The sequence below is a fragment of the Leishmania donovani genome, chromosome 7 (assembly GCF_000227135.1).
Source record: "Leishmania donovani BPK282A1 complete genome, chromosome 7".
Lineage (NCBI taxonomy): Eukaryota > Euglenozoa > Kinetoplastea > Trypanosomatida > Trypanosomatidae > Leishmania > Leishmania donovani.
The window spans coordinates 236,025-248,850 of NC_018234.1; the positions used below are offsets into that span (position 1 = coordinate 236,025).

Here is a 12,826-nt window from a genome sequence, read left to right on the forward strand (position 1 = left end):
GTGGAGCTTCAGAAGCAGACGGAGCGCATGTACCACATCGACGAGGAGCTGCAGAACTTGCAGGGCCAGATCGACCACGCCTCGCGTGATTTGCGCTGGTTCTACCGCCAGCTGGCACGCGACAAGTGCTTTCTCTCTTTATTTGGGCTGTGCATCGTGGCGCTGCTTGTGCTGGTCTTTGTGTCCATCTGGACAAAACGCATGAGGTCTAAGCAATGAAGAGAGAAGCTCTTTCTGTGTGGACTCCTCAGCATGGCGACAGTGGGGGGGGGGCATATCAGGCGGGATGACCTCTGCGTGAAGCGGGATGGGATGCAAGACCGAAAGGGCGGAACAGGGGGAAAAGGGGGGGGGGCGGGTTGTATCCGGCAGCACCTGCCGCTGCTGCGGCACTCCGTGTAAACTTGCCGACCACCCCTCTTTTTCTCTTTCTCACATTGAATTGCGTGTGCGTGCCCACGCACATGCACGCCAACTGTTTCCATAGTGTGTCTTCTCTCTTGCCACGCCGCCCACCTCCACCCTTCGCCTTGCCGCTTTTTCTTCCCCATAATTCTTACCTTTTCGATTTATGCGTTGGGTCTCCTCGCTGCTGTTGCTACTTGTTTTGTGATGAGAGAGGTGAGGGAGGGGTAAGACTGCTTTGAGCCCCGCCACCCTCTACTGCTTCTCGCTCTTCTCTCGCTAATTCTGTGTTGTTGCGTTTCCTTTCAGGCGTGCGAGTCCGCGCTACTCCTCCGTCTTCGTTGGGCGGCTCGATGTCTGAAGCGCCCCTCCTGTCTACCTCTTGGCGACTTTGTCTCATCGCAGAGATTATGTTTTCCTCTGTGTTTTGTCTCGTTGCTTGCACTCCCACATGCACATGCACGCACACGTATACATGCACGCATACATATGTATGCCTTTGCTGATATCTGTTCTCCTCATCTCTGGCCTTGCGGCTTCTCCGAGATACAACGACGATGTAGATGGGGAAGGCATGCACATGTGTGTACACAGATGCTTCTATGCATGTGGATGTATTTGTGTAGGTGACACGGATGCCTCGTGTGTGTGTGTGTGTGTGTGTGTGTGCATGCTTTGTAGTCCACGCTTGCGGGCTGAACAAGAAAAGCGAAGATCGAGCCCAAGTATGACGAAGGGTTGGCCCGTGGCTGCTACATGTACGCAGACGCATATGCAAGCGCACAAGCCTGGGCTAATGGCTGCAATAAGAGGGACGAGAGCCCTTGAGCACGCGCCGACCTCAAGTCACCCCTGCCGTTTTCGCCCATCCGCTGTGCTACAGGGCCGTCTCAGGTTGACTCAGGTGAAAGTAGATGCCAGTGCCTCTGGCATGCATGGGTGTGTGCCAGGTCGTGTTCACATAGATCGTTCTCTCTTTCTTTCTCTCAGTCTCTGTATCTTCGACGTTTCACTGCTGTACTCGCGTGCCGCGATGCAAGTGGTGCGTCAATCTGCTTGATCGCGGCGGGAGGTAAGAGGGAGAGCTTCAGGACAGGACGGCCTTACTGCCTACTCGGCGTGATGTGCAGCGAGGCGTCTATGATCAAGGGGAGAGGAGAGCGAGGCAGGGAGAGAGCGAACTCAAGGGGACGCGGGGTCGCATCGCTGACAATACGTCGTCACTCGAGTCTCTCTCTGGCCCCTTCGCCTTCTCTTGCAGGGGGCGTCGTCTATTACGCAGAAAAAAAAAGACAATATATATGTAGGTGTGTATACGCATATGTAATATATATGTGTGTGTGTGCGCCATTCCTCCACATACCGACCAACGCACAAAATACTGCCCCTCTCGCTCTTTTTTTCTTCTCGTCCTTCCTCTCACGTCGCTTTCTGGCACCCTTTGGACGCACTGCACCGCACGCGTTTCCTCCTTCCTGGTTGGCGCCGGGGTGCGTGCTGAACACACCCCCCTCTTTCTCCCACGTCTTCTCCTTGTACCAGTACGCATACCATCTTTTTGGTTGCCTTTGGCTTTTCTCCGTTATATTTTACGTCATTGGAGGCACTTCTTCACAACCACAAGCACCCACGCACACACACACACACACACACATCCACTCAAAGACTTCTCTTTCTCCCCCCTCCCTCTCTACACACGCACCCACGCACAGAAAACTCACAAGCCGAAGGCCAGACTCTGTATTTTCTCGCATCGCTCAAGGTTCTCTCCCCCTCCCTTTCGCTTCTTTCCTTTCGCTCACACACATACACCACACACACACACACACACACACACACACACACACACACAACACAGACACAGACACGGGCGGTCATACGCGTACGCGCAGACGCTTCGGCGTGGGCATGGACGTTGTCGCCTTGGCCTATTCTTATCTCTCCTATCTCCTTTCTCTCCTTTTTCCTCTTCCTCACAGGTACATCTAAGCTGCATCCTCGTGCACACACACCCGCACATCACGCACGCGCTGGTTCTCTCTCCCTCCCTCTGCTTGTTTGTTACCCCACACCCCATCCGCGTTGTGCGTCATTATATCCCCCCTTGTTCTTCTCACTCGTGTTGCTCGTTCTCGTTTCGTCGCTCGTTCGTTCCCTTAGCAGCGTGAAAGGGGGATACGCTGTGCGCGTGCGTGTGCGTGTGCGTGTAAGCCTCTCGCTCTTTTTTCGGAAAAGAAAAGGAGGGAGGCAAGGGGAGGGAGGAGGCGCTTGCGTATGGGGCGTTGGCTGTGCTGAGTTTTGGGATACCGGTCTGCCGCGTTTTTCTCTGCCTCTCTTTCTCTCTCCTACAGTCGATCATCACGCACCAGCACGACATCTATTACAGATACATACGTGCACCCGCGAAGGCTGCTGCCTTTGTCAGCGTGGTCTTTCAAGTGATCAAGTCGAAGGCCCATCGCATTGGCAGCGTGCTCGTCCTTCCGGCAGTGCGTAACTGGTGTGTATTTGCGTGTGTTTCCTTTTCGTTGTTTTTCGTTTTTTTTTCACGGGTGTGCCTGTGAGAGGCACGACTGCGCTGCGCTTGGTTTGCTTGCAGTCCGGCGCGAATCGCTGGCTTCTAGTGTAGCGCTCTCTCTCTGTCGGTCTCTGTCCATCTGCGTGTGCGTGTGCTTCGTGAGACTTCACAAACGTGCCCCCCCCCCCCACCACCACACACACACACACGCACGCATACACACACCAGTCCAGGGGAAGGAGAGCGAGAGCGTCTTGCGTGTTTTCGACACCCTTCTAATTGTCTAGCCATGCCAACCACTAGCGTTGCCGCCCAGAGCAGCAGTAGTGGTAGCGGCGGCGGCTCTGCGTACAGGGCTGGGGAGAGGTCTTCCGCGTCATCCTACTCGTCGCATGGCGGGACTTCGGAGACTGACCACGCCGGATCATCATATTCATCACCGTCGCACGAGTCGGCATCGCAGCACGGCGACCAGCGCTGCCCCTATGAAGACGATGGCTCAACGCTCATCTCTGTGGAGTATATCCAGCGGCTCTGGCTCATGCGAGCCATCAGCCGCACTGTGCTCGCCCCCCTCGAGCGTGTGAAGTACGTAATGCAGTGCCAAAAGGAGCTCCAACGCGCAGGTGTCCTTCAGTGCGAGTTCAAGACCGTGTGGTCCTGTGTGCGCTACCTCAAGCATATGGAGGGCGCACGGAGCTTCTGGCGCGGCAACCTCATCCAGGTGGTCTCGCTTCTGCCTATACTGCTCGCGCAGATATTTCTTGCGTACCCAACACAATCGTTCATCTTCAACTCCTGTGTGATGCATTCCGTAGCGGGCTACACGGTGGCCAGCTACGCCGCCCTTCTCGGGGGTGCACTAGCGGCCACTGCGGTGAGCTACCCCCTGGAGTACGCGCGGTTCCGTCTCGCCGTCGATGTCAAGTCCCGTGTCGGCGCCCCGTACCAGTTCCGAAATAGCTTTTCCTTCTACGCCCATCCCGTGATGAGCGAATGCCCCCACTTCCTCTATCGCGGCCTCACTCTCTTTATCTTCGGCAGCGTTGTCTACCAGTCTGTGCAGAGTGTTCTGCTGAACCTCGTCGCTCCGTACGTACCGCCAGATGAGGAGGGCAACGGTTGGACCCCGGCGATCATACAAACAGTGTGTGGCTTGGCGGTATCCGGCACGACCACCCTGTGTCTTCATCCGGTGGACTTAGTGCGCCATCGCATGATGGTCGCCGTTATGGAGGACCGGCTGCGGTACTCATCCGCCATGAAGTGTGTGGCCCGCATCGCGCAAAAAGAGGGCATCCGCGGCTTCTTTCGCGGCGGGACCGTTACCCTGACGAAGATGATAGCGGCGACAGGGCTTGTCTTGGCGGGGCTGCCGTACTAGACGCATCCCGTTTTCTCTCGCTAGGCCTTGTGTGTGTGTACATGCGTTCATCCCTGTGTGAGAAAACACACGCGGTATGTTAATGTGTGTTTGTGTGGGAGGGGCGGAGGCAGGCGGCGGGGGAGGGGGAAGAAGAGGTAGTATGGGGACACTCAACTCACTTCCTTTTCTCCCTCCTTCGTTGGCTTCCGCGATGGTGTGTGGTGGCGGGGCACGCGCACGCACCCAAACACCAGCGTTCAGAGATAAACTGTTCTGAGGAAGGGGGTGAGAGCACCTCTCCTCCTCGCTCTTTTCTTTGTTGGTATTGTCGCTCGCTGCTCCACAGTTTTACTCCATGGCACGGACGCACGGACACGTCTGCGTTGATGTGAGGCGTGCGTGCGTGAGTGCGTTGATGCGAGGCGTGTCGTTTCTTCGCCTCTTCTGATCATATTTTTGTTTGGCTTTGTTCACATTACTCGTTTTCTGTTTTCCCTTTTCGCGTGTGTGCCCCCCCCCCCCCCACCCACCGTCCGTCCGCCCCCTCTTTCCTTGGATTTTCGTTCATCTCTCCACTCACTCCCCCTCTTTTTTTTTTTTTTCTCGGGTTGCGACTTGAGAGGCTCGACGGATGATAATGTCCATGGCGTTGGCGACGGTGGCTGCAGGTGGTGGATGGGAGGTGTGCAGGAAGGATTCGGATGGCTTGATTGGCAACGCTTCTCGTTGGCGTTACGTGCGCTTTGGGAGATAGAAAGCGCCGTAGCCGTGGCTGGAGCGCGTCTCTGTGAGCGCACGCGTTGATGTACGTACGGGTTCTCGTACTTCTCCACAATCACCGACATGGATGTAGAGATAGGCTCGATGACGCACGCGTACACACACACACACACACAAGCACGTTCCCTTTACATACGCACGTTGTCACCTCCACACGCCTACACCCTCTCGCTGTCGCTTCTGCTTCGCGTGTCTTCTCTCCTGGTAAGCTTTTCTTCGATCTGTTCATGCTGCCGTAGAACATGAGTCCAACGCTACATGACTTCCCCCACTCCAACCCTCCCACAGGCCCCGCATCCCGCTGCTCTGCGCCGCGGGATGCGGGGCCCATTATGCTGGTCGAAACGTAGCGCGCTCCTCTTGGGGCAGCACGCAGGCTCCCCACACCTCTGTAGGCTGCGTGAGGGCCGGGGGTGGGATACGCTGGGGTTGCGCTGGCACTTTGCCCATCACATGAGGGGCGCAGACGCGTTCACTGCCGCAGCTCGCTCCACAATACAACGCCATCCACGACCTGACCACCCGCATCAGCAGCGGCACATCGCTCTGGCCACCCCCCACGTCGTAGGTGCTTGGTCCTGTCGCCACCAGAGGTGGTTCGGCATTCGGCAGGGCATAGAGGGAGGGGGCTGCCTGACTTCCTCACACATTGGGGGCACTGGCCCCCGGCATGCTACGCGCGGAAGCGTCCACCCCCCTCCTCAACGTCACCCGGGTCTCTTTTTAAGCACGAACAACCCCAGAGGACTATGAAGAACACACAACGACGGTAGAAAACTCGGGGGAAAGGTACGAGGCCACCTTGGCCATGGTGATAGGTGGTGTTCCTGCATAGTATTTTGCGTGCTTCCACCTCCACCAGCTTTCTCATCAAGTATCGCTTATCGTACAGCGCGTCTTTGTGTATGTTTGCTCAAACTGCATGTGCGTGTCTGTGTGTGTGTGTGTGTGTGTGATGAGGCGCAGGGTGACGATGGTGTGCCCGACGCCAAAGGTAGAGCTAGAACGCTCGCACTTGCACGTATCATGAATGGATCTGTGCTTCCAGTGGCGCACACAAGCAGTTGCATGGCGGTGCATCGCAGGTGACCCCCGCGACAGGGCGCAGCTCGCAGCGTGCCCTCATTCATGTTGTTGTCATGCTTTTGCTTTCCTGCAATGCTGACTCTTCACCGCTCTACTCCGCCCCTCCCCCCATTCCCTGCGAACCCATCTTCCTCGCCTCCTCTATCGCTCGTACATCGCTGTGCGTTGTGGTCGTCGTGTTGCAGCACAACCCCAAAAGCCGCCCCTCCCCGGACTCCTACACGTCTCTGTGAGTGGGTGAGAGCGCACCACCGAGGGGGCTGCCGCAGCGTTTCGTTGTCCATCGGGACACACCCGCACACACATAGACTTGTAAGCGGTGAAACACACACGCACGCTACTCCATACATAGATTCACCGAAGGCGCCGTGCGCTGTGTTGCACTGCACCGCTCTCTGCGTCATGCCCGTCGCAGCGGATGCGTCTGTGTCGGACTCCATCGCCTACTTGCAGGACTTCGTCAATCAGTCCGGCCGCCCCACACGCAAGGCGCTGCCACAGGACGCAGTGGACGCTATCCGTCCAGCTTTACGCGGCCCGTCTACTGCGGAGCGCGGTTCTCCATCGAACATATCCATGCTGAACAACCGAGGCAATAATGCACCGCTGCTCGGCGCCCGCGGAAGCTTTCGACGAGACAGCGTAGGCGAGGACAGACACACAAACCTTGGCGCAGGGGTTACGTACTCTTCAATCCGCCACCTTGGCAACAGTAAACCTTCACACAGCGCGAGCGACTCGCGAAACGACGGCATTCTGAACGGTACGCCGCTTCTCCAGCGCCCGCGGGCTTCAGCGACGTTGGCCAGCGTCGGCCACTCGCCATACATCCGCGAAGCCGCTTCTGCGAGTGGCAACAGAGCCGATCCGAGTTACCTGCCTTCTTTTCTCAACGACAGCAACGCCTCGAGAGGCGCTGCGTCGGCTGCTCCTGCGGCAACCTCATCCGGCACAATGTTCCGCTACGGGAAGGACTCTGCCGCGCCGCCCTCCTTATCCACCCGCCGAAAGTCGGACACGTACACCGGCGGAGCGGTGGGCGGCGGGTGGGCAGCGTCGGCGCCGCCGTCCGTGCCAAGGTGGGAGTGGTCCCGCGCCTCATCTTTTTCGTCCACGCCGCCGTACGGTCGCGTGTCTACCGCGGCGACAACGACGACGCCAGCCTCCCGTGGGTGGCGGCACTCGTCCGCACCGCCACCACCCGTCTCTCGTCGCGGGCCCTCGCCGTCGTCGCTACTGTGGGGGTGGGGAGACAGCAGCGGTGAGGAAACCCATCGTGGCGCTGCCACAGCCTCCACAGATGCCGCGACAGCAGCATCGCCGTCACCGTATGAGCCGCGCGGGCGGAGAGACAAGCATGTGTGGGAGGAGGGCTCTGTACGAGACTCTTACGTGAACAGCGCCTATGCGTCGCGCCCAGTGTCGTCAGTACTGTCGGCGTCCCATTCTCCTCCCGCGGCCCCCGCCGCGCGCCGCGACTCCGCCTACGAAGAGGTGAGGGAGGATCAGAGCTCGCAGTCGTGGCGCCAGCCGCTGCGACGCCCACCCCTGGCACCGTCGCCTCCATGCGCCACCTCGACAACAACGCCGCCGACCGTTTCTGCTGACCGTGTCCTGCACCATGTCGAGCCAGTTGAATTCGTCAGCCGCCACAACGCCGACGAGCACGCAGCTAATGTCCGCCGCATCGCACACTACCTCAAGAACTACTACGCCAGGGAGGCGGGAGAAATGGAGCGCGGTGTAGAGTCGTTGAGTGCCGAGGACGTGGCCGGGCTGGCGCAGTGCTTTTACATCGACCTCTACCGTACGGTGCGGCAGGCGCGGCGGGAGGCAGGGATGGAGACGTCGTCCTTCCTGGTCGAAGACCCGACGGAGAACGTCATTGCGAGCGTCGCACCAGTGCCACCGCCGCCGCCGCAGCGGGAGCGACACGACAGTTACACACCGCCGCCGCAGCGCCCCACCACGTCCGACGCTCGAAATCGGCTAGTGAACAGCAGCGCGACCTCAGACACGGAACCGACCTACCGCGCACCGAATGCCCAGCTCGCCTTCAGCGGCGGCGGCACGCACCCAGTCCAGATCATCACGGCTCGGCTGCCAGCCTTTCGCAACGACGACATCACCACCGCGGGCGACGGGACCTCCGCGCTGAGCCATCTTAGGCCATCAGTTGCGTCGTCTGTGTCACCTGCCGCTTCTAGCACGGCGTCTGCATCGCGCGCTCACGAGGAAGCTCGCGCTCGTGTCAGCCCTGCGGGCCCGGCCGCCGTTGGTTCTAGTGCGCTGCCGTACGACTTGGACAACGAAAACGCCGAGGCCGTCTCCTCCTTGGCGCAGGCGGCCACGCCATCGCCGCCATATCGACATCTGCACCGCGCTGTCGACACCGCAGGAGCAGCGCCGCCGTGTGCAACGGTGCAGCACCACCAGTCGTCGTCTTTTCAACCGCATATGGTCTTTGGGGTATCACAGCACCATCCTTTTTCGGCGCCGAACGGGTTTGCTGCGGCACCGGCGGAGCCTTCGTCGTCGCCTCGGCTCAATCACCGCCAAGGTGACACGAACAGTCGTGGACAACACAACCGCCATGGGCGGCAAGATGCATCCCTGCACACTCGCGGGCGTCATGTGCACATGCGAGACGGGTACGTGGACAGCAGCAGCAGCAGCAGCTCGGGCGAAGGCGGTGACCACGGTAGCGAGACGGGCAGATGCGACGGACGCAGAGACACTGGCGGCGGTGCAGGCCGAGCGAAGCTCGCGGCATCTCAGCCATCAAGCGGCATTGTCAAGCGACCTCTCAAAGATCTCATGCCGCTCTTGCGCTCTCGCGGCACTCTCGCTGTCAAGTACATTCACAACAGTCGCCGACCGCACCTACGCCTCTTCCAAATTCTCGACTGCATGGACACATACTGTGGCAGCGAGGTCCTCATGCCGCACTTCACGTGGGCGACGCCGGCGGACGCGCACCGACACGATCGGCTGCCGCGCGCGAAGCGGTCGAAGCACGGGGCGCCGCTGCCGACGGGGCTCTCCCTTTCCCAGCAGGAGGTGCCGTACGAAACGGCGCTGAACCTCGTTCACCTGGAGGCCGTCTACGTTGGCGCTGGACACGGCATCGCGGAGGCGCACATGACGCTGTTCCGTCGTGCCAAGTGCGGTGCCAACAGTCGCGGCAGCGATTCCCGTGTCGACGGTGGTGCAGTGGTGGTCGATCACGGAGGCCGTCCGGTGGCAAACGACATGTGCGCCGTCTTCGTCTTCGCATCCCGACCGGTGGCGGTGTCCTTTTTACGCGAGGACGACCGGCAGGCGTGGGTGGGTGCCATGATGGGTGTGGTGGAGCGCAACCGCACCTTGACAGCGTGACAGGAAGGCCAGCATGAAGAGCGGAATGAGGAGTGCTGTGGAACAAGTCCCTGTGAGATGGACGGCTCTGCCACACGGGGGGTGCGTGCGCGTGAGCCGTTACGGTGCGGCGTGTCCCTGCTTTTCCCGTAGATGTGTACTGTGCTGCTTTGGTGGTGACTTCTACTCCTCTCTTTCCTTTTTATGCATGTGCATGTGCGTGCTCGCAGATTCGGTTCTTCCTCTGTGTTCCTGTTTTGCTCATTTCTAGCGTTCTTCTGTTTTGTGTCTTCGCCGAGCAGATATGTGTGCGCACACACACTCAAGAGTATACACGAATTGCGTGCAGGTCCTTCCTGCTTGCCATGCGTGGATCGCTCCCTCTTTTTTTTTTCGCTACCTGTATTACCTGTTGTGCATTGCTGGATCTGAAAAATCGATGTGCTTGCTGTGTACGCCTCAGATATACAACTGCACACACCGACACACTGGTACACCGGACACAAGTTCATGCGGCTGCAGGCGCGGGGCGTGGATAGGTATAGGCTTTTGATCCACTGATGCGCACTCCTTGGTATTGTGTGTCTCTCTCCCCCTTTTAGCTTGCGTGTGGTTCGTCACGTGAACTATGGGTTTCGGGCACATGGGACGGAAGGAGGGAATTGGAACGGACAGCAAAGGCGTGGCCAAAATCAATCTGCGTGTACACCAGTCTTTGGCCCCCCCTCCTCCCCCTCTTTCCTACAGAGCGATTTCCTCGTCATTCGGTGTTAGCGCAAGTCCGCCGCTCTCTCCGACGCCTCTTCCTCGCATCTTGTGCCTCCGACCGACGTGCCGTTACGGCGCCCCTCTTTCCTCTCTCGTCACACCTTCTCTCTTTTCTTTCTTTTGCTGTTGTGTTCGCCGTGACACACGGAGACTCACCAAAGTACGAACCAGAGGCAAGCAGAGAGCATGCGTCTCCACGTGTTCTCCTCACAGACGCACGCCGACGCACAAGCACACCCCCTCCCCCTTTTAGCTCTTGGAGAAGAAGTCACATGAAACACCGGAATTATCGTCATCCCCGGTACACAAGCGCATAGACATCCTCCCCCCTCCCCTCTCTCACCCCCCAAATCTTGACCCACACGTACAAACATAGATGGCGCACAGAGGGGGTCTGACTGGGACGGCAGCGACGACGAATGCTTCTGCCATCCGTTCGCCGCTTCTCTTCTCCACCCCCACCCCTGTGCTGCTGCCGACTCTTCGCGTCTGCTGACAGGTCTGAGCTGGCGCCGTGCCGGGGAGACCTGCGGTTATGACCACGCCCTGGGCAGGCCGCCTAAGAATCCTGCCCGCGATTCAACATATATGCGCATCCACCTGCTTTTTTTTCAGCTTCACCTGCGTTTCGCCGACGTCGAAGGCAACCACGGACCCACCCCCCGCGCTGTGCGCACTGAAATTGCCATGGGGCCAACGACACCAAACGGCGCTGATGGGCCCGATGTCCGTGACATAGCCGTGACGCAGCAGAGATAGAGGACCTGTCGTTGCATGCGTCTGTGTTTTGACCAGCTCGTGATAGAATGGATACGTTGGGCAAACAATTCGCTTCTCTCCCATTCCGCCAGCTCCGACACCTCCCCCTTCTTTTCGTCTCTTTCTTCAGGTCACGCCCACCCACTCCATCTACCTACCCGGCCTCCTTACTCGCCAAAACACGTACCTACCCCCTATCCCCACGACTCCTTCCGTCTATCTAGACACGCTCGCGCGCACTGCCGCCCACGCGTGCTCGATTTCTTCGTTTGTTCCACTATAAGCAGCACACACCCTGCACGTACGGTGCGGGGGTGTGTGAGCACGGAGGTGTTCAAAACGACATCCTCGTGTACGCTGCAGCCTGTTTTGCTCGCTGTGCGTGCCCGTCACTTTCTTTCTTGCGTGCCATTGGCCAGCTGCGCGGTTTGCGCGTTGACACAGGCGCACATACACACACACACACGTTAACTTAGGTATTGTGCAGCTGCTGTGGAGTTGCTTATCTGCTTCGATCACTCTCCGTCTATGTATCATCGTCGTCCACATTTGGCGAGAGGCGGGCAGCTACACACAGTCAGGTACACACATACACACGCAGACAGGGAAGGTCTCTCGTGATCGTGAACTCGTGTGTCTGAGAAACGACGTCTGTTCTGTGTGGGGGGCTTGCATGTGTCGTACAATTGCGGAAACACACACACACTCCCACACACACACACACTTCCACACACACACACTCCCACACACACACACGAACCTCACGCAGTCAACGCAAGTACGCGAGGAGAACAAGAAGCGTTCAAACACGGCTTGCAGAGAAGAGCGAGACTAAGGAGCAAGGGAGAGCTACAGTGTGGCGGAGCTCGCTCGCTCTCTCTGTATATCTGTCTGCCGCTCCTCCCTTTTCTGCCGCCCTTCTCCACTAGACGATTCGGAGGCAACGACATCAGGAAAGGAGACGATAGGAAGTCATACAGATCCACACACACACACATACGCACACACACGTTTACATAGGTATATGGATTATATATATATATAATCCATATACGGCGTCTGCGTCAACAGTATCATTGACGTGAAAAAGATCGCTTCGTACATTTTTTTTTGCTTGTATATATTTACAAATCCCTTCGCCGTCGACTTCCCCATCCCCTTTTCTTCGCGGTAACCATCGCCAACCGTCATCATCCACGTTCGTCTTTCACCTCGCATTCCCTTGTAAAGTGCCTCTTGTGCTTCTCCCCCCCCCACTCTCTGTGTGTGTCCGTGCCTGCCACTCCCTGTGCGCGTGTGTGCTCCTGCTGTTCCTTCGCTTCTTATCCCTTTTCGCGTCTTTGCGCCGCTCTTTGGCGGAGAGGGAGAGAGAACGGGACACTGTTGCTCTCTCACACGTATATTTGCAGTAGGCGCCACCACCTTATCGTTCTCTCCGTCTACGCTTTTCCTCCTGCTTCCACTTCTTGCTCTTTTCCGTCTCGTAGTATACAGATATATTGCTGTGCCTGTTGGAGTGGTGGAGGGCGGGGTCGCACGTGTGCTCTCGCATCCGCGTGCGCGGCGTTTCCCTGCTATAGCTGTCCTTGCAGTGGTACGAAGGGAAGGTGGTGGGGACGCGTTTACGTGCTCGCGCGCACATAGGCGCATCAATAAATACAGAGGAAAAGGCAGACAAGAGGTTGAGGAAGGGGACAACTTCGCCGCAACGGGAAGGAGGAGTAGGAGAGAGTGTTAGTGGTGGGAGGACGTCGAAACAAACGTAGAGGGGGCCGCAATCGTTTCGC

The 12,826-nt window shown here is 58.3% G+C and overlaps 3 protein-coding genes across 3 annotated transcripts in view; all 3 read left to right on the plus strand.

Annotated features, from left to right (window-relative positions):
* Positions 1–219, plus strand: part of LDBPK_070570 (QA-SNARE protein putative) — a gene marked incomplete at both ends in the record, with an annotated part of 711 nt that extends 492 nt beyond the window's left edge. The window contains one exon of the mRNA XM_003858448.1: positions 1–219. This exon is cut by the window's left edge and continues 492 nt beyond it. Coding sequence (XP_003858496.1) covers positions 1–219 — 219 coding nt within the window.
* A 2,993-nt stretch (positions 220–3,212) lies between these two features.
* On the plus strand, positions 3,213–4,307 carry LDBPK_070580 (adp/ATP carrier-like protein; the record flags this gene model as incomplete). The annotated part of the gene is made up of 1 exon (XM_003858449.1): positions 3,213–4,307. The coding sequence occupies one exon, from the start codon at positions 3,213–3,215 to the stop codon at positions 4,305–4,307; it is 1,095 nt and encodes a 364-aa protein (XP_003858497.1).
* A 1,920-nt stretch (positions 4,308–6,227) lies between these two features.
* On the plus strand, positions 6,228–9,533 carry LDBPK_070590 (hypothetical protein, conserved; the record flags this gene model as incomplete). The annotated part of the gene is made up of 1 exon (XM_003858450.1): positions 6,228–9,533. One exon carries the CDS (start codon positions 6,228–6,230, stop codon positions 9,531–9,533), a length of 3,306 nt encoding a protein of 1,101 aa, XP_003858498.1.
* Positions 9,534–12,826: the final 3,293 nt, after the last annotated feature.